Here is a 21,280-nt window from a genome sequence, read left to right as displayed (position 1 = left end):
GGGAAAACCAATTTCTGATGTGATATGATCTTATTTTCCTATGAGTTAAAAATCTTTTTTTTTTTTCCTGAGCACTTACCAGAGCAAAACTTTCAGTTATCTAAGTACCTTAATTAATTGAAGTTGTACCATTCCTTTTCTCGACATATTCTTTTCAAGAGTAATTTTAGAACTTCCTTGAGCTAGAGAGGAGAAGGATGACCCAAACAAGAAATCACTTATAATTAGGCTAGTCCAAAACTCATACCATCTGTTTATTACTTTGGATGTGTCTTATGTTGATCTGCCTGCATAATTGAAAAATTTAGTTTGACTCGTTCTCTGATGGTCATCTTTAATTCTCTAATAGTCATAAAACGAATGTGGGCGGTTTTCTCTTTTTTCTCTATTCTGGTTCTGGTTTTCCCAGTCACTGCGTATCCTTTCCTGGCCTTGGCTTCTATTCACAATTAGATAATAAATTTTCTATTTTCTATCTTTTCTATCTTTTTAATTGTAAAATGTTATTTTTATGTAAATGGCTCTGAATTCTTTTAATGCACACTAACGAACAGAGACCCAGTAGAGTTTCCATTCAGCTATTTAGGTCAGGTAATAGATACTAAATTTCACCACCAAGAAAGGCCCTGTAGAATTTATTAAACTATATATTCAATGTATAATAATATATTAAATATAACTTATATGACTCTAATTGGTGATTGTGGATGGCCCTTAAATTATGTGTATAGTTGTGTGTTGAATGAAGCAATGCACATTTCCCTATGGGTGTCAGATGACTTGTCACACATAAGGATAGGTCTCACTGGAATGATCTCTGAGTCCTATCGTTAGAAAAGGGAGTTATTTATGCTCTTTTTTTTTTTTTCTTTTGGCCAATGAGTGACTGTGTAGAGATGCTTTTTTATTCATTCTTACTTGACTCTCTTTAAAAAATCTACATAATCTTAAATTTGTAAGTCCTCAGTAAGTAAGAGTTCCTTTTTAGGCTGTCTTATCAAAAAAGGTATTGGTTTAGAGTGCATTCCCAGTGATTTATTTTTCTACATTAGTTCTCTGTAATAATTTATCCTTTATCACATAATGATGTTGGTATTTTACTTTCAAATATTAGAAAAAATGATTTTAAATACTGTTAGTAATTGCATAGGTAGTTGACATCATGGTTGCTTTTTGAAGGATGGAGAAAGAGAATTTGCTGATAAGGTGGGAGGGGAGAGAAATGTTACCCCTAAACTAAAGAACTGGTTAAGACTGTTGATCTCCTGGCACAGTATAACTAGTAGTTAATAAGTTTGGAAAATAAGGGGCAATCATCCTTTTTTTTTTTTTGAGATTTTAATCTAATTGGATGTTTTTGAAATCTTGGTGACTTTCAGAAACTCACAGAAGAGAAATATCAAGTGGAACAATGTGTAGATGAGGCATCTATTATAATTCGGAATACAAAAGAGCCTACACTAACTTTGAAGGTGATACTTACTTCTCCTCTAATTAGGGACGAATTGGAGAAGAAGGATGGAGGTATACACACACATATATATGTACATATATTTGTTTTGTTAACTATGCTTTATGGATTTAAGAAATAACTGTCTTCATTTGTTTTATGCCACTCATAGTATTTTAAACCGCTTACATAAATCAGAATATTTTGCAAAAATGTATACATTTGAAATATAAAATATGTTAATTCAAAAACCTGTGCTTATCATGTTGGTCTTAACTCTAATTTTTATACTGTTCTTGTGTTCTGTTTTACTTTGTATAGTATTCCATTGTTATTGGTGTCATTCAACCTATTCTATGTAGTTTGGCTTAGGTCTGATTTTAGGATTAAAAAAACAGTATTGTTTTCAAATTTATTCACTTATTTCAAATTACTCATTTGTACATTTCTCTTGACTTCTAATAACTAACCTTATAAGATTTATTCTCTATCTAACTGCCCATGTGTAAATATGTTTTATAATGTAAGAGTTATAAATTGGGGGATTGATTTTTTAGAAGTAAATAATCTTTAGTACATTTTTTTCTAGGAGGTTTGTGATCCTGTGACCATTTTGAATATGATATATGTGGGAATCATGCCTTAAACTAACTCGCTTCTGAAGTTAAAAAGAATTCCTGTATGGCAGTGCCATCCTTGTAAAAGTAGAGTGAGAAATCTGTTCAGTTTTGAGAAGTAATGATGGAACTGGGCTTCTTTTTCTGATGTTTTTATCCTGTCAATTTGCTTGTTTCTGCCTCTCAGTCCTGTCCCGAGAAACTTGGCGTGTGATATTTCTCCTGTGTCAGACCTTTGACCAACTGGCCCTTCTCTGTCATGACAGTTTAGAGGCAGTGTGGCCCATCTGGGCCAATGGAGACGCCCTGTTGCTGTTTTTCATCACTAGACGTTTAACAAGTCCCATTGCTTTCTCCCCTACCTGAAATACCAGTGCAGTAAGAAATATTGGTCAGTTTCTTAATTTATTTCAAGTCTATGGTAAAGGTAGAAAAAGACAGCTCCCAGTGATGTTAGAACTTCGTGTTTTGGCAAGCATGACTTGTTAGGATCTCTTAAAGTAAAAGTGATAGACTCCTTTTAAAAATGTTTTTTGGGGATAACTAAAATCAACCATACCAAACCTAAGAGATGTAACAAATATATCATAGATATATTTATGAATCATAGTTTAAAATTAAAATGCATCCAATCTATAATTGGGTTTATGCATGTACTTTTTTTGCTGTATACAATATCTCTAACACCTCTGAAGAACCAATTTTAAATGGCTTAATTTCTTTAACAGCTTTTCAGTTCACCATTAACTGTAAAACTATAAAATGATTTCTGAAGTATCAAGATAATTCTGTTAATTCTGGTAAGCTGTGTTCTACTTGACCCCCTGGTGTAAAACTAACCATTTCTAAGTATAGTTATAAATATAGGTATTATTACAGGTTATTTGAGTATAGAGAGATGAGAAAGACTGAAGTTGCCAACGACTAGATTAATTATATGCTTGCTTGTAGCCATAGACATCTCTTTGAAAGTATTAAGAAAACATCAGGCTTCGTTTTCTTCATGGTTTTGTTTACTTCCATGGGATTTTGTCACAGTTTTCAGTGATACCCTTAAGCTTAGTCTGTTGCCTTTATAACTTTAATTTCTGTTCAGAGAAACAGAAAACAGATCTTTACTAGAAGACTAGTTATTATAGAATGGAATTGTGGTAAAGTAGGAGTCTGTTTGAGATGTTTGGGTTACTAAAGGATCTCAAGACCTCTTTACGAGCTGGATCTCATCAGCTGGTGTTAACATGATTCTGTGGGATCAGGTAAGGTGAAAGAATCAGCTGGGATCTAATGTTTTATACATGTTACTTCCTGTCCTTTGGAATGGCAGAAAGACTTGCTTTGCCGTTGTCCTTAACCTCCCAGCCCTGTTGACTCTTTTTATCTCTTATGATTTGCTCATTTTGTCTAACCTGGGCTTTGTCAAAGACAGTTTTTTGATACGCGCTAGCAGTTTTGCATATTTCTTGGCAAGTTTGAGGATCCAGCATAACTGAGTATTTGAGATCTGGGCTGAAGAATTTTGTAGGGCTTATTACCTCACACTAGACAGTTCCTACCCCCTTGATTCAGTTCTTTTCAGCTGCATGGGGCGAAAGCACAAGATTGGTTAGGGTTCCAGGAATTTCTAAGATATCCCTTTTTTAAAAAAAATCACTCATTTGCTTTCTCAAAGTTAAAAAAATACATTGTAACTTTTTTCAAGGAGGTATATTTCTATAGAATCTCAACTCTCCCCTCCTCATGAAACAGACCATTCACAAAATTTATACACCTTACATCGTTCTCTTCTCTATCTTCAGTTGCCACATAGTTAAAATCTAAAAGAGGGGAAAAGGTGTGGTTGAGAGCAGAGTGCTGGAGGCCTGGGGCACGTAAGGGCATCACACCCTCTCCTCAGGGTTGCCTCTGTGGAAGAGGATCTAAGTACTCATTTAAAATCACTGTTTACATTTTCATTGGCCAGAGTACATAGTGAATCTCTTTGGTATTGTTTACTATGTCACAGGTCAGATTTCTCCTGCGCTGTCAGTCATCTCTCCATAGTCTGACCCTTCATCTGTAGGTCCTGTAGAATAACACTTCCACATTACCACAGGCTTTCTGCTAATGGAGGCGTAGGAGAAAAAACACAGACCTTGGTGCCTGGCAGGAGGTATATGGTGCCTGGCAGGAGGTGTTTGATTCTTAATTCCATTAGATACTATTGCTGTGTGACCTTGGACGGGTTTCTTCTTTGTTTTAAAATGTGAGTAATAAATACCTTAGAAAATTGTTTGAGGTTAAATGAGAGTTTATGTAGTGCGACCTGTACGATACCCAGTACAACATAGTTGCTCAGTAAATGATGGTGGTCACTCAGCTTATGAGAAGAGTTCACAGAGCAAACTCACCTACTCAAACTGCCTTGAGTTCACAGTGAGAGCTTGTATACATGACAGGTCTGGAGAACTAAACCTAAACACCCAGTGAAGTGTAGTATTAGAATCAGGATTCTGTTTTTGCTGCAGTGCTAATTTATGGGCTGATTTGTTATATAGCCTATGATTCATTGAGGGCAGGTGTCTTGTTCCCTATGCCCATCCTTTTTCCTTAGCACCTGGAATGGTACCTAATACATAGCAGGCAATCCAAAATAATCTGTTAAATGAATTTTCGTAGCCAGCTTATTGTTTGATTAAATAGGACTGGCCCGGTGTGTAAGAAGCATTAACAGCGGGTATCTCAGAATTCAAGCTGTTAAGATATTTTATAACTTACTGTTTTATAAGCAGTTTCTCATACATGATTATTTTAAGCCTCACAACAGCCCTATGAGGTAGATAATTGCCCTGTTTTATAAATAAGGAAAGTATCACATTTTACCCAGTGTGCTGGGTAGGTAGGGAAACTGCAGAGACTCTTGTGGCTTAGGCTAAGACAAACCTCTGTTCTCAGTATTGGGGGAGATTTTCAGGAGTTCACAAAGAAGTTGCCCAAGAATTCCTTTTCATATATATATTGGTGCCAGTACAAACTTCTGACATGTCTTGACAGAAGTTTGCTGGTATGAATCCTGCTAGGCAAAGGCGTTCGCATAGTGTGGAGATCACAGCTGGGATTGTAACAATGCTGCAGACTTTACTTTCCTGCCTTCCCCAGCTGCAGAGCTTTAGCTAGTATCTTTCCAGTGGCCACCTTGTCTAGTGAGCCACTGAAAAAATCATATGAGTGACATTTCTACTGTAAATTAGAACAGTGCTCTCTTTGACTTACCTTACTGCTACGTTCACCTGTGCACAATTGCCGGATGTTTTGCATGGACAGTGGCTTGTGGCATAATGCCTACTCTCCACAAAGCCCCCAGGAACTGGGAGAAGGGGCTGCCAAGAATTTTCAGGCTAACTAGAAAATTCTGTCAGCATGAACTCAGTAGCTCAGCTTCATCCAGATTGTCAAGGAGGCATTCATGATAACCCAGCTCAATTATTTTACCTTCGAAGAGCCCAGGTTCCAGACATATAACTGCTGTTTAACACAGTCATGTGCTGGCTTTTCTCCACCCCATGTCCAGGCTAGTGTTTTTGCTAACAGGCAGAGAGTTAGAGTGCATGTAAGGAATTAAGAGAAACTGACCAACATTTCCTCTAGTACGGTGTGTTTCTGGTCACTGATCTAACCTCTAACCAAACAAAGTTAGGCATAATAGACTTCTTTTCCAGTGCTTCCATTGTTCAGAATGTTTTATGTACCTTCATGCCCTGATACCATGTGACCGAACATTAAATTTTTAACAGCTGTTTTTCTTTGCTTTTGGCATTTTTGTTATTTTCCAAGTCCATCATCCCTCATGCTATTTCTTATCTGTTTTACTGGTCACTGTTGAAAAAAAATGAAATGGCTCACAGTTTAATTGTTTCTAGTTTAAAGACTCCATGGTGCCTTTTTATCAGAAAAGTTTTGTTTCCTCACAAAATTGAAACGCCTCCATTAAAGTTCATACAGAAATGTTTAACTTGAGATTTTGCTATGAGAAGTAACAATTCTATGATTGCCACATTAAGTAATTTATTTTTCTTAATGAAAACATATAAAACTATATTATTAATATATAAAGGAAACAGGGAAGCAGGGCTTACCAACAGTACTGTAAGTGCCATGTGAATTTACATTGTTTTAAAATAAGAAACTTTGAAGAAGATAAAATGAGATGAGTTATTGCATCTCTTCTGTGTCCCACCTCATGAATATTGAAACATTCTGGATCTTTTGACTTCTTGACTATCAGCGCATGAAGAAACATTCTGAGGGTGATGTCAAGGGGAGTCCGGTGCAAGTCTTCTGCTCACCGTTGTCCCTTCCATCTCTTAGTAGAAGCTACTGTCTCCAAATGTTGACTGTCTGTAGCAAGCTGATGCCTCTATTGTGTTTTTAAATAAGAGTTTGTGGTTATAAGTGTGTGGGGATGAAAGAATTTAAATACTTTTTCTATTGTCCCTCTTTAAAAAATACTTGTTATGAGGAGCGTAAGGTGTTATTTCTAAGCTCTGACCATTGGACGAAAGTACCAGAGATTATAGAAGAGTTTTGGTTTGCCTTGTCTTTTCCTATCTAAACCTCCTCTGCCTCACTCCTCTCTTCTATTGCCCCCTCTTCCTGACACTCCTACTTGGTAAGATGATAGAATAAAACTTAGCTTGCCTGACTCTTAAAGATTGAAATCTTAAAGGATAAATATGGTCCATATCTTTTCTTGGGATTACAGTACTTAGCAGTCAGTCAACCTTTGTCATGTCTAACTTTTAAAAGATTCTAATCATTTATAGTAATTTGTTTTATATGGTATGTGAGCTTTACACAGATGTTTGTATTGACCACAGTTAAAACATTTTGACATAAAAACATTAAAATGAGTTAGTTGTATGTTTCGTGACATTATAAAGACAGAATTGAGCAAGTCCAGGAACTAGGTCACCTATGAAGTGAATACCCATAGTATATTTGTTCACGTTTGTAAACCCACATTAATCATTCTTTTTGAGGCTTCTCATTTTATGAATACAAGGGGGTAAATGAGACCCTGTGTTGTGAATTTGTCGGCAGAGGTTAATGTGAAACAATGCAAATATCTGGTGTGGAGCTCGCCTGGTCAGAAAATAAGTGTGTAGCACTTCAGCCTTTAGCGCCGCAGCCAATAAAGAGAACCCAGTTCTTCCTCTAATAGATTTGTTTTCTGTCAAGCATTATGTCTTCAGTTTTAGTTAATGGCAGTCTATCAATTAGAATTTACAGTAAATTTGCTGTAACAGAATCTCGCAGTAACTGAGGAAATCAGACAGTATCAATTATCTTGTCTCTTATTTAAAAGCATTTAGTTTATATCAGTTGTCCCACACAAACATACTACCAAGTCCGATTGTCAAGATTGTACTAGGAAGAAGGGTTGGTGGACCCTGACATTAAGAATTCTTAAAAGAAAATGATGAACCTGACTTAATTGGATTAGAGAAAGAATTACTCCCCAAGAAAGATTTGTATATGTTGTAGACATTTAAATAATAATGCACCAAGTCTTCACAAATTTTAAAATCCCACTTCCTAGTAGCTTAGAGGAAATACATTTGGCTCTCTGAACTTGGATTTAGTACCATGTGACATCTTCTCAAATACGGATATTTTTTATTAATCACATGTTAATTTCTTAACTTCGCTGCCATTGGCCATCTAATCAACTTTAAAATGTTAAAGCAAGTCAAATAGCTGTAATTAGATACTATTCTTTGCTGCCTTTTTTTTTTAAAAAAAGTTTGTAAAACTTGAAATGTATTTTAATGTGTTTTATATTTGTAGTTTTAATAATTTGGTTTAGAAAAGAAATAATGAGGGAACTCCAAGATGACACTTGAAGTGCTCTCATCAGTGGGGTAAAGTTTCTATGTAATGGTTATCTTGTTAGACAAATTTATTTTGTTATAAAAAATAGAATTGCCATGCTCAGTGTAGTCTTAGTATATCTCAAATTGATTACATTAGAGAGCCCTAATTTTCCTTAAAAATTGATTACTGATTAAGATTCCTTCTATAAAGAATAATTATTATTGCTATTGGACCCAGATTTCCACTTTTTGCACCCTGCCAAAGGAAGAAGTGCTATGTACCTATTTTGTGCCCTTTGATGTTATATATATGCTTAATAAGATCCCAGATTGTATGTAGCAGTGGTCAGTGATTTGTTTACCGAGCAAATGCCTTGGTGCTCCTCATGTACTCGTGACTGATGTGCTCTGATGACTGCTTACTGAGTAATCAGAGTGCATGTAATTTTTTAAAAAAGCAACAAAGCTAAATCATGAAATCTTCTGGGAGTCTTATTAATTTACTCAGATGCTTCTCTTCTTTTTATTTTTATTGTTTGGTGTTTGACAGGAACCCCTTGGTCAAATTGTATCTGTCTCTCTCTATCTCATTTTCCCATTAGAAAAGGTTGCGATGAAAGACCCTCCGGACTTATTGGACAGGCAGAAATGCCTGAACGCCTTGGCGTCTCTTCGACATGCCAAATGGTTTCAGGTTGGCTCTTCGTTATTATCTTACTGTTATTGTAGCCTTGCGCAGGTTTCATTTGGAACACCTGCCACTTAGTGTTTTCTTAATGTTTAAAAGAAAGAGGGGGTACTCTCTACCTTACGTGGTTATGGTAGGAGTAAATGAATTATTTTAGGTAAAATGCTTAGTATAGCTTCCACTATAGTTGATGTTTAGTTACCATATAATCCTTTTTTGGCTTAGTGCTCAGAATTTCAAATGATGGCTTACAAAATACAAATAAAGGCAAGAAAAATTAAACGTTAAGATAGTTGCCTGGAATGGGCTGCCATGAGGCTCTATGAGCAGTTTTAATAATATGCTTCATTTATTTTAAAACCCGCCTATCTTTACTGTTTTTAATAACTTAATTTTTTAGTTTGTTTGACAACTGATGACTGACTGTCTAATTAGTATTCACTTTAAAGAGCCTATCCATGATCAGTATACTTTAAATGAAGAATGGATTTCAAAGGGATATTGGAATCATTTTGTTTGTTTTAGGCAAGGGCAAATGGATTAAAATCATGTGTAATTGTCCTTCGCATTCTTCGTGATTTGTGCAACAGAGTCCCCACATGGGCACCGTTAAAAGGATGGGTAAGTACTTAAATACAGTTAAAAGCAAATTCTGAAGCTATAGTCAGAGGAAATCCTGTAGAAATCACATGTTAGTATGAAGCAGCTACATTCTAAGTTAGCTCAGGAATGTATTGCTTATTTTTGTTCTGGAAAAAAAACTATGCTTTTTTTTATATGAATTCTTTTTAATGCATATAACTTGTCTCTTCTACCATCTCACGTTTATGTTACAGAGCCTGAGATACTTTTTCTGACAAAAAGATTCTATACCTGTTAGAAGTGAATGCCTTCCTGTACTTTGTACTGTTCACCTACTGCCACGAAAGCCTCTTTGACTGGCACATTCTCTTTCAGTGCCACTTGTATTTAAAATACAAATTACCTCAAATGTCGATATAAGGCTCCTGTACCTTCTTTTTCTTTCTATTTGAGTGTAGACACTTAAAAATAAATCTATGTTAGTAATTAAAGTCAGGCGAACAGTACACGTAACCTGATTATGGACATAGTTTATAATGTATATTGCAAAACTTACTTAATTTGAAAATTATGCCTGACCTAATTAAGAACACAATTAAGAGCATTATAAAACAAAGCTGTAAAGGGTTACTTTAAGTTAATTTAGCAATTTTTACTTTAATATAGTATCAGTTTTTAGTTTATTAAATATGGAGATTTGGTCCTTATTTATTCTAATTATAGTACTCAGGGCAGGCTGTCTGAAAGGAAGTCTGGTTGTGGTTTGAGTGCTTCCCAGGTTAAGTGGGAGATAGGTGGGCTGGATTTGAACGTTGATTAGTTATTAGCTATTACTAACTTACATGAAGGCTTGCTGAATTTTATCAGGTCCATTAGATGACCACAATTTCTTAAGTGAGCCTTTCAGGTTAACCGAAAGTAAAGTTTTTGTAACAAAATGTCCTATGAATATATTATCTCAAAAGAGGTTGATTTAAAAACACTAGCTGGGGTAAAAGTTGATAATCAAAGGGGAAAAATAATTGGGCCCTAAAATGTTAAATTTACTTTAACTCTTTTGGCCTTCATGGTAGATAGAATGTCAGCTCACATTTAACTGGAATCCTTTTAACACTTGATGCATGTACTAATTTGTAATTTAATATCTTCTAGCCACTAGAGCTTATATGTGAAAAGTCTATAGGTACATGTAATAGACCTTTGGGCGCTGGGGAGGCCTTGAGACGAGTAATGGAGTGTTTGGCATCTGGAATACTACTTCCTGGTAAGGGTTTCAAACTCTGGAGGCAGAAGAATCAGAAAAATCTCATTTTCGTTTATTTTCACAAATATGTGTTAAATTTGCCCTCCACAAAGGAAAATGATGTGTAGGAGTTGTTTCGCTTGGAATTTTAGCAACTAGGATGTTTGAATGTTGGAAAAGTGCTATAAAACACTCTCTTTCAATAATTGTAATTTATATTTTATATATACTAACATAAAAAGTACTAATAAGATTGTGTCTTCTATGAATTTGCTTTACCTAGAGCTCTGAATTTGAAAATGCAGATGTTTAATTAAAATGTCTGAAGTTCATTCTGTTTGCAGTCTGGTGTTTAATTTGGAAAAATTAAATTTTGTCTTATTTTCCATATGTAATCCCTTTAAAGATTTGGGATGATTTATCATGCTGTTTCTTAATTCTCAGATTAAGACTCAATTTTGACCTTAGATATACAAGTGACTTCCAGTAAAATGAGGACATTTAAGTGCTAACATATGAAAAATGAGAGTGTCCTTTTTATTCCATTTAATTGAACATAGTTTCTCAGTTTTTTTTCTCTCTGTTCCCCTCCCTTCTTCCCTCTTCCCTCCCTTCCCTCTCCTATTAGATTTTTGAATTCTAAACTCATTTCTAAATGGCACTTGTGTTTTTCTTTTGCCTCTGCCAAAGGGGGACCTGGTCTTCATGATCCTTGTGAGCGAGACCCAACAGATGCTCTGAGCTACATGACCATCCAGCAAAAAGAAGATATTACACACAGTGCACAGGTAGAAGATGGGGCATGCCACTGTGATCTATTAGAGGGATAGCATCACTTTATTTTCTGAATTGTTCTATTTAACCACTTTTTGCTTAGGGACTTTTGCCATCATACTATTAGCATTTAATGAATGACTTTTTAGCTTGATGTTCTAAGGGCTTTATGAATGGCTACTGAAATTTGAATAAATATAATCTTTTGTTCTTCAGCATGCACTCAGGCTATCGGCCTTTGGCCAGATTTATAAAGTGCTGGAGATGGACCCCCTTCCATCTAGTAAGCCTTTTCAGAAATATTCCTGGTCAGTTACAGATAAAGAAGGTGAGTGCGAAATTTTTTTATTGGGGTTGGACATGGGCAGTGGTGGAGATGGTCATGGGATAGGGAACTTAATAACTGTTAATCCGCTGTTAACTAGACTTATTATTGTGATCATTTCATATTATATACAAATATCGAATCATTATGTTATACACCTGAGCCTAGTGTAATGTTGTCTGTTATACCCCAATTTAAAAAAATTGTTAATCCAAGTCACGTATAAGAAAATGTATTGCTTTCCTTCCTGACTTTCTTCTCTTCTGTCCCATCAGTGACATCAGCTTACTAGTGATGTCTTAGTAGCAATGAACTCATATGGCTATGTCGGGCAGACGCCATTACCGCGTAGATGTAGGGACCGTACTTTGAGAACCCCTGGTCTAAGAGAGAGATAAGCCATAAGCTTGGAGGAGATGTTACCACTGTACTTGAAACTGTTACATAATCAAGAAAGAGAAAACAAAAATATATAGGAGGAGAAAAGTATGTTGGAAAATTCAGGACTATTTTCTATTTGTACTAATCTGTCTGAACTCAGTTTCAACAGAAAGAGCCCAGGCTCTGAGGTCAGTACGACCTGGGTCCCAGTCATAGATAGCCCCACTATTTACTAGCTTTTGGCCTTGAGCAAGTAGTTCATCTCTCTCCTAGGGCTGTGACCCCCACTGTTATCAGGTTAAAATGCCCGACTTAGTGCAAAAAAATTTTTTTTGGCCCTTTATCTCCTGTTATATTAGAAGGTGGGATGTTTAACACCAGTTATTCTTCATCTGGGGCCTAACCCACCTCCCACAATTGATATTCTAATAATTTTTATTTGACAGATTAGTGCACCGACCCAATCTGTTTATTTAGACAACGGAAGTTGGGTCTAGAGACTTTCTAGGGAGTTCATAAGATAAAAACTTTTATAATGCTTAGGTATTTTTTTTTTTGCCTTAACGCTTTCCTGAGTATATAGATTTCCAGAGGCTACATATGACATGTGATAGCATCATCATTCTGTTGGCTAATGGAATGTTTATATATTCTTATGTAAAAAAATTTGTTTAAATTTCTAATACGTGTAATATTGATAGATATTTTCCACAAAATACAGCTCTTTGGGTGCTCAGTAATTTTTTAAGAGGGTTAGTCCTAAGATTAAAAAATTGAGAATCAGTGCCACTGTAAACTCTCCAGAGGTAATGAATCCTCCAGATCCTACCATATCATTATAACAAACTAGTGCTCAATAAATGTTTGTGAAATGAAAGATAGTTTCTTCAAGAGGGTGCTCACATAGTGACGAAAGTTTTTTGAAAGAGGGTCACATAGCCATTTGACAATTAGCACTGCCTGTGGAATGAATGGTTGAATAAAAAATTCAAATATGTAGAGATTCTTAAGATTAGTAATAGAAAATTTTGTTTCAGTCATTGAATTCATAGCGGCTCTTTCGGTTTTGTATTTTTTCTTTTGTTAGATAGTAAAAATTATCTATTGTTGTGTAACTTAAATTCTTTTTTAACTTTAAAGGATTTTCTCAAAAGTTTGGGAACTACTGGTTTGTCACTCTATAGCTTAAAATAGAACAGACTGTCAGCGTTCCATTCAGGCTCTGTCGGTTACTAGCTGCATGACCTGGGCTAGTCACTTAGCTATTCTATGCCTCGGCTATAAAATGAGGGAACCAAAGGCCATTGCCTCCAAACTCTTACTACATTCTTGCTCATATTTTCCTGTTTTTTAGCACCTAGCTTCCTGGCATTGGCATTTAAGCTTTATTCTTGCAATTCTTGATGATTTCAATAATTTTTTTCAGATAATTTTTTTCAAAACTCTGACTTCATTCCTTGACTTCCTCTCCCATAAATATTTTTTCTATTGCCTTACCTCAGGTACCCGTTCTGTGAACGTATCCTGGACCTTGTCTTTAATAACTGTACCCACTCCATAATCTCATTTTTAAGAATCCCACTTTCCAATCACCTCTTGTTATCATCTGTCTAGTACCCCTACTCCAATTATTGAAGCTCAGCATTGATTCTATCAACTTTTGATAGCCTTTTATCTTCTTCATGTTCTCACTTCTCTTCCTTCTCTATTTATATTCCATGAGCCATCATTATGATCACTCCCTAGTATATACTTTCACTTGATTCTCTTCCTGGCAGAATTCTAACTCTTGGTTGAAATCTAACTCTGTGCCTTTACCAGGTTGTTGAACATTGCTGGAGAAAAAATAGACACTCATCTTGACTGTTTTTCTTTTAAGTCTTGGGAATTAACCTCAAGTAGACTATTTATATTGTCTGGCAATTCTTCTCTAAGTTCTAGAGTGCTCCAATTTTCCTAGATCACTGTTTCACATCTTCTCTCATTTCATACTTCTTGCAATCCCTCATTCTCATCTGATAACCTTTTTTGCTCAAAGTACTCACGTACTTTGCTTTCCCTTTCTTGACTGTGGGTAAACTATCTGGGCTCTTAAGTCCAACCTTTCTGCACTCCAATATATCACATCCTCCTTTGCCTACAGATAGACATTATTCCAGCAATTCTATCTTTTTCACCAGTGACAATTCCTCCTTTTCTAGTAGATCATTCTCATGAGCATAAAAACCTGCTATAATATCTGCTATTTAAGGCAAAACCAGACTCTCCCTTGATTCTTCAGCTTCTCCCAACAGAGCCCCATTTCTCTGCTCCCCTGTATAGCAGTATTTTTGGAAAAAGTGGCCTGTTCTCTTTCCTTTTCCTCACTTTCTTTTAAATTTATTCTTATCAGGCTTTCTTCCTTACCACTCTGCCAGTCTCTCTTGTGACCTTTGCTTTTACTACATTCAGTGGTTAGTTTTCAGTCTTCATCTTAGCCAGCTTTCCAGCAACATTTGACGCAGATAACACTTTTTTTCTCCCATATTTATTTTGTTATGAGATATTGCACATACATAGAAACTATAAAAAATGCACCATTTAAAAAATAATTTTAAAATTTCATTGGATCACCACTCTGGTTAAGAAACATTGTTAGCTTGTCAGAAGCCATATATTTATCCCTCTACATCACCTCCCTGCCCCGTGTACTACCATTTCTGACTTTTTGATAATCATTTCCTTGATTTTCTTTATAGCTTTCCTACCTGTGTATGTTTTCCTAAACAATTTAATTTGATGTTGCCTAGAACCCTATAGAAATGGAATTGTACTGAGTTCAGTTTTTCTGTGACTGGCTTCTTTTTGCCCAGCATTATTTGGGATACATTTAGGTTGCTGCATATAGCTATTGTGTGTTCATTTAATAGCTATATAGTATCCATTATAAACATACTACAACTTACTCATTCTACTTTTGAAGGACATTTGGGGTCTCTTCATTTTTTGGTGAACAGCTATAACGTTGCTAAGAGCATCCTTATACATGCTTCCTGGGATATATATCTAAGAGTTAACTGTATGCCAGTATATGACCTAGCAAATAATTATATATATCAGTTATTCACAGCAGAGTGTGAAACTTCCTGTTGCTCTATATCCTCAATAACTTTTGGTATTGTCAGACACTTTTCTGACATGATATACTACTTTTCATCTGACTTCTAGGTCGTTACTTTCTCTTAATTCTTCTAGCCCCAGCGCCTTCTCCTCAACTGCCTTCGTTTCTTCTTACCCATCTTCCTGACTTCTGCATATTAAAGGGTCCCAGGTGCAGTCTTCAGACCATTTCTCTTTATTTATACTGACTCTTTACAAGATCTCATCTAGTCTCTTGTTTTGAAATACCTTCTGTTTACTGAAGATTCCCAAATTTATATTTCTACTCCAGATTACCAGCCCTTGACCTCACCCCTAGTTATCCAATGGCTCCTTAGTGTCTCCACATGGATGTCTAACAGACATCTCAAACCTAACATGTCTAAAATCCAAACTCCTGTCCTTAACTCTACCTCCAACCTGTTCTTTCCACAGTTATCACCATCCCAGTCATTGGAAACTCTGTTCGTCTGCGTATGTGCTCAGGCCAAAACCCTTCACCCTTGTATCTTTTCTTTTCTTTCACCCATCTCCAAACCATCAGCATATCCTTTGTTTTACTTTCTAAGTTTGTCCAGAATTCAGCTATTTCTTTAAATTCTTCACTGCTATCACCCCGGCCTCAGCTACCATCTTCTCTCACCTGGGGTTTTGCAGTAACTTCCCTCTCTGCTCTTCCTACTTCTGACCTTGCCCCTAATTGTCTATTCTTTCTTTCTTAACTTTTTATCTTAAAATACAGACTCACAGAAAGTTGCCAAATTAGTACACAGAAGTCTCATGTACACTTCACCCAGTTTCTCCCACTAGTCAACATCTTATGTAGCTATCGTACAGTATCCAAAGCAAGAAATTGATATTGATACCATGTGTATGTATATGCTTCATGCCATTGAGTTGCATTTGTAGATTTGGGTAACCACCATCGCAATCAAGATACAGACCTATTTCATCACCACAAAGGTCTTCCACATGCTGCCCTTTTATAGTCATACTGACTGTTCTCTTAACCATCCCTAAACCCTGGAAACCACTAATTTTTCTTTATCTCCGTAATTTTGTCATTTCAAGGAATTATACAGTAAGTGATCTTTTGAGATCTCTCTTTCCACCCCCCAGCATAATGCCCTTGTGGCCCATCGAGGTTGTTGTATATGTCAATAGTTTGTTCCCTTTTATTGCTGAGTAGTATTCCATGGCATGGATGAGCCCAAGTTTGTTTAAACCATGCACATGTTGTAGGATATTTTGTTTGTTTCCAGTTTTTTGGCTGTCACACAGATAAAGCTGGTATGAACAATCTTTTGTAGGTGCTTGTGAGCAATTAACAGAAACACAGATATTTGTGTGTTAGATTGGCCAGCAATTTTTGTTTATTGTAATTTTGTCAAATTTTGCCTCTAAGGTTATGCTGGCCTCATAAAGTGAGTTAGAAAGTGTCCTTTCTCTTTTTTGTTCCTTGGAAGAGTTTGTATAAGATTGATGTTATTTCTTCCTTAAATGTTTGGAGAATTTATCAGTGAAGCCATTTGGGCATGCGGTTTTCTTTGTGGGAAAATTTTAAATTATGGATCTAATTTACTTAATAGGCATTAAGACTATTATCCTCTTAAGAGAGTTTTGGTAAATTGTGATTTTCTAGGAATTTTCCATTTCATCTAAATTAAAAAATAGTTTTATAAATTTATATAATCTTATAGATCCTCTTATCTTTTTCTCTACAGTATCTATAGTGATGTCTTCTTTTATACTTTGTCCCTCCTTTTTTCCTTGATCATTCTCACTAGAGATTTATCAGTTTATTAATCTTTTTCAAAAAAGTCAACTTTTGGCTTTGTTGATCTCTTCTAGTATATGTATCCTGTTTCATTGATTTCTGCTCTTATCCTTTGTTTTCCCACCATATTACTTTTCTGAGTTTAATTTGCTATAATTCTTTTAGCTTTTTTGAGATAGATGAATACATTATTGATTTTTTTTTTTAGCCTCATCACATATTCTATGAAGACTAAGTTTTTCTTTAGGCTCAGATTTATGTGCATTATACATTTCTGACATTAGTATTTTCATTATCATTTAGTTAAAACTATATTTTCCTTGTTACCAGTTCTTTGACTCATGAGCCGTTTAGATGTTGTCATTGCTTAATTTCCAGACAGATGAGGATTTTCTAGTTACATCTTTTTTTTTTTTTTTAGTTCCTACTTTTCTGTGATCAGAGAATATGCTTTGTATGATTTCTAGCTTTTGCTATTTCTTGAAACTTATTTAGTTTTTGTAAATGATTCGTGTCTGTAAAAGTATGTTTATTTTGCAGTCGATGGTCAGAATGTCCTTTACATGTCAAATCAGATTGGTTCATAGTATTGTTCAAAACTTACACACTTTTATTTTTGTTGTTTATTTGTTTAAATTACTGAAAGACATATGTCAGTTCCTCTCTATATTGGATTTTCTGTTTCCCCTTGCAGGTCTGCCAGTTTCTAATTTTATATATTTTTCATTTCTAGGATATTGGCTCTTTGTTTTAGATTTCCTGCCAGAAATAATTCTTGTTTTTATTTTTTGCTTTTTATTTTTTTTAGCATTCTAGTAATTTGTTTTAATAAAGTTTGTTTTTGCAAGCTGTATCATCTGGGTCTCTTTATGGTCTGTTTCTGTCGTCTGCTCTTCTTCATTTCGATCATAGTATCTTGTCTTCTCATGTACCTGGTTATGAGTGCTGGAGATTTAAAATGAAAAATTGTAGAGAATTTAAAGTCTAGAGTAATGATATCTTCTGCCAAGTCAGATTTATATTTGTTTCTGGGAGATGGCTAGTAGAATTTTAATGCAATCAGGGATTAAGATGATTTGAAGCTTAAAGACTGCAGTCCTTATGAGAGCCCGACGGCATTTCCACTTCATCTTACCTTTAGTATATTGTATTGCAGAGGCCCAACCCACAGTGTGGGGGATTCTCCAGGGCTTCCCTTCTTGGTGTTCCTCAAACTTTAGTTTTTGGTCTGCTAACGCCTGGATGCCTGTTAAAAGTGCTCTGTTCAGTTCTTAGTGACTTCTTCTGGATTTGCAAGATGCCCCTAGGAGAAATGTGGCCCCCCAGTGCAGGGCTTCCTTCATCTCCCAGGTCTTGCTTCATAGTCTTTATGGTCCTGGAACAGATATTTACTCTGTATTTTGTCCAGCTTTTCTAATTGCTTGCATCAGGAAGCGTTTTTAATATTTATTTACTTTCTCATACTGGAAGTAGAACTTCAATATTTATAAAAGTTCCTCTGGTGAATTAGTGGCAGCTAGATTGAGAACTACCGCCTCACCTCATCTTCGGCTGCCGTCCACTCCTCATTCATGCCACTCTAGCCCACTCTAGCCCGCTCCATGCTCAGGCCTTTATGCTGTTTCTTAGCATGTTCCTGCTTGTGACCTTTGCTGTTTTCTTTCTGTTGGAGGCTCGTTCCCCCAACAGTTGAATAGCTCACTCTTTTACTCTCTTTAGGTTTTCATCAAAAGGTCACCTTATCAGCAATACCTTTTTGACCTTTATGATGAGCACCATTGATAAAATAACAATACCTCCTTCCCCTTAAGCCTCTTATTGTATATTGTGCTCAAAACCATATATGACATGTTGTAATTAGTTTCTACTACAGTGGTGGAAACTAATAAGTTCTTTGAAACATTGTTTTGTTCTCTATGTCCAGCACCTAAAATTGTCTTGCATGTAGAAAATGCTCAGTTAAATGTTGCTGAATGAAATTATGAGGATGATAAAAGTTCAGGCTCCGCAGGATGCTCGTGATGAGTAAGTTAACACGTGTAAGATATTAACATTGCCAGGCATATGGTAAGCACTTACATGTTATTTTAAAAAATAATTACTGCTCCCAATCTGGGAGCCCCAAAATATGTGAAGCAATTACTAACAGAACTAAAGGGAGAAACAGACCAAAACACTGTTATAGTAGGGGACCTAAATGCCCCACTGTCAGATATGGACATATCATCCAAACAGAAAATCAATAAGTTAATAACATCCTTAAATGATATATTAGACCAACTGGACATAATTGACATTTACAGAGCCTTCCATCCCAAAACAGCTGTTTATACATTCTTCTCTAATGCACATGGAACATTCTCAAGGATTGACCACATACTAGGACACAGAAATAGCCTCAACAAATATAAGAGGGCTGAAATCATACCAATCACATTTTCTGATCATAATGCTTCGAAACTAGAGATCAACTGCAAAAAGAAAATGGAAAGAACCACAAATGAGATTCAACAACATGCTACTGAAGAATAAAAAATAATTCCCTCTCAAATGGTCACTTCTCATTTCTAGATATCGTAGAGGTTGAAAATGACTTGCTTATTTTTATGATTAGCCCCAGATTTTATAGCTCTTTCCCAATGGCTGAGATGGTAGAGTGAAGCTTAATCCATGGGACTCTATACAGCTGGAAGATATAAGAGAATAGATCTCTGTGTTTAAGCCAGTTTGTGATTTTCACGTAATCAGGAAGCAGCTTTTAATGTAACTTAATGAGTGATTGAATGATTGAATAGACTTTGCTCCTTTTTAACTTGTATCTCTTAAAGACTGCATTCTGGGAGACTGGCACACTCAGTTTAATGTAATGCAAATGAAACACAGTAATGAGCAGATATGAGTAGATAGTGCCTTCTGTTGAAGAGAACATTAAGATTGATTGACCTGAGGGGTAAATATTGACTCAAGCAAATACTGAAGTCAATGTTTACCCCAGGGGACAATAAATTTTCATGATCAGAGAATATGAAATTAATTTCAGTATTATTACAAGGTTTCCTCAGAAGTATCTGGAAATCCTGTGGCATGAATCTCTTGAGTATAACTTTCCTGTAGGAAAAACCCAACAACCGATTTTTAAGTTGAAAATAGAGTTCTGTAAAATGCTTGTACAGGTTGATGAGCTTTTCTGTGATTGCTTTTAACTTGGACAGCAGAGCTCCTGCCTTATGTTTGACAGCATTATTAAGTAGCTGCTTTACCCAAGAAATTGATTATCAGTTTCATTAGTTTTTGTTTCATACCCATTATGTTGTTTCTAAGTCTTGTGTTTTTAAGATTCAGGACAAGGACAAACTGTCTTTGAACTTCATAGAGCACTAAGGAAACACAGGATCTCTATATAAAATAGGCAGTGACACAAGACAACATATGATACTATGTTTCTGATATCATAGAAACTCTTTAAGAAGATTGAGATGAGAGAAAAGTTGAAAACTTCATGGAGAAGATGAACTGTAAATAAAATCTTGAGTAGGATTTGAGTAGGCGGATAGGAGAATATTTTGTAGTGTGAGAAATAATCAGATTCCCAAAAGCATAAGATTTAACATGTGGACTTAAAAAATTTATACAAGTAATAATTGTTAAATTATAGAAATACTTGAAAAGACATAATTAAAAGTATGTCCTGCCAGACAGAGGTAACTACCTTTAACATTTTGATATATATCTTTCCAGACTTTTTTCTGTTTGTGCCTATACAGATGTAAATATAGGCCTGGATACGTTATTTTTATGTATGAATAAATGAGAAAAATATTTATAAAAAGGGATAATACTAAATTGTTTTATAAAGATTAACTTAAAAATTTTTTACTATTACAAAATTATAAATTTGGTAATTTAATTGATCTGAGAGTGTCCAGAGAACGGTTCTTGTGACTCCTAAGGTTTCCCTTCCTGACAATATTAGATACATTTGGTAAGGTAAGTAGAATCATTGTTTTGACTGATAATGAATCTCTTAAAATTCTTTAGGTGCTGGGTCTTCAGCTCTGAAGAGGCCATTTGAAGATGGATTAGGGGATGATAAAGATCCCAATAAGAAGATGAAACGAAACTTAAGGAAAAGTATATAAAATCTTTATTTTTTCTTTAAAGAAAAAAAATCTTTAAGTTCTGACTTAGGCATAAAATTCATTTATATACCATGGTTAAATTTATAAAAATATTGACACTGATGTTTCAACAGAAATCTATTAAGATCCTTTAGAAAAATTATTTAAAGAAACAAAGCAAAATCTTTATAGATATGAACTAGAAAGGATTTATAGTCTCAGGAAAATAAAAATTACAAAGTCGAAGAATTTGATTTGAATTGGAATTTTCAGAATAGATCTTAACTGAGAAATTGATGATTGAATAACTTGTTTCTAGTCTTCATTCTAAGATATAT

The 21,280-nt window shown here is 35.3% G+C and overlaps 1 protein-coding gene across 4 annotated transcripts in view; it reads left to right on the top strand.

The window, feature by feature from the left end:
* Positions 1-21,280, top strand: part of STRBP (spermatid perinuclear RNA binding protein) — a 75,696-nt gene that overhangs the window by 31,378 nt on the left and 23,038 nt on the right. For all 4 annotated transcript variants that reach the window (XM_006917945.3, XM_015594234.2, XM_015594235.2 and 1 more), the window contains exons 5-11: positions 1,380-1,524; positions 8,519-8,610; positions 9,130-9,225; positions 10,339-10,450; positions 11,120-11,217; positions 11,420-11,531; positions 20,863-20,955. In XM_006917945.3, coding sequence (XP_006918007.1) covers positions 1,380-1,524; positions 8,519-8,610; positions 9,130-9,225; positions 10,339-10,450; positions 11,120-11,217; positions 11,420-11,531; positions 20,863-20,955 — 748 coding nt within the window. The remainder of the gene's footprint in view (positions 1-1,379; positions 1,525-8,518; positions 8,611-9,129; positions 9,226-10,338; positions 10,451-11,119; positions 11,218-11,419; positions 11,532-20,862; positions 20,956-21,280) is intronic.

The sequence above is a fragment of the Pteropus alecto genome, unplaced genomic scaffold (assembly GCF_000325575.1).
Source record: "Pteropus alecto unplaced genomic scaffold, ASM32557v1 scaffold67, whole genome shotgun sequence".
NCBI classification, from domain to species: Eukaryota; Metazoa; Chordata; class Mammalia; order Chiroptera; family Pteropodidae; genus Pteropus; species Pteropus alecto.
The sequence above is the reverse complement of the archived record's forward strand: the minus strand, read 5'-3'. Positions and strand labels throughout refer to the sequence as shown.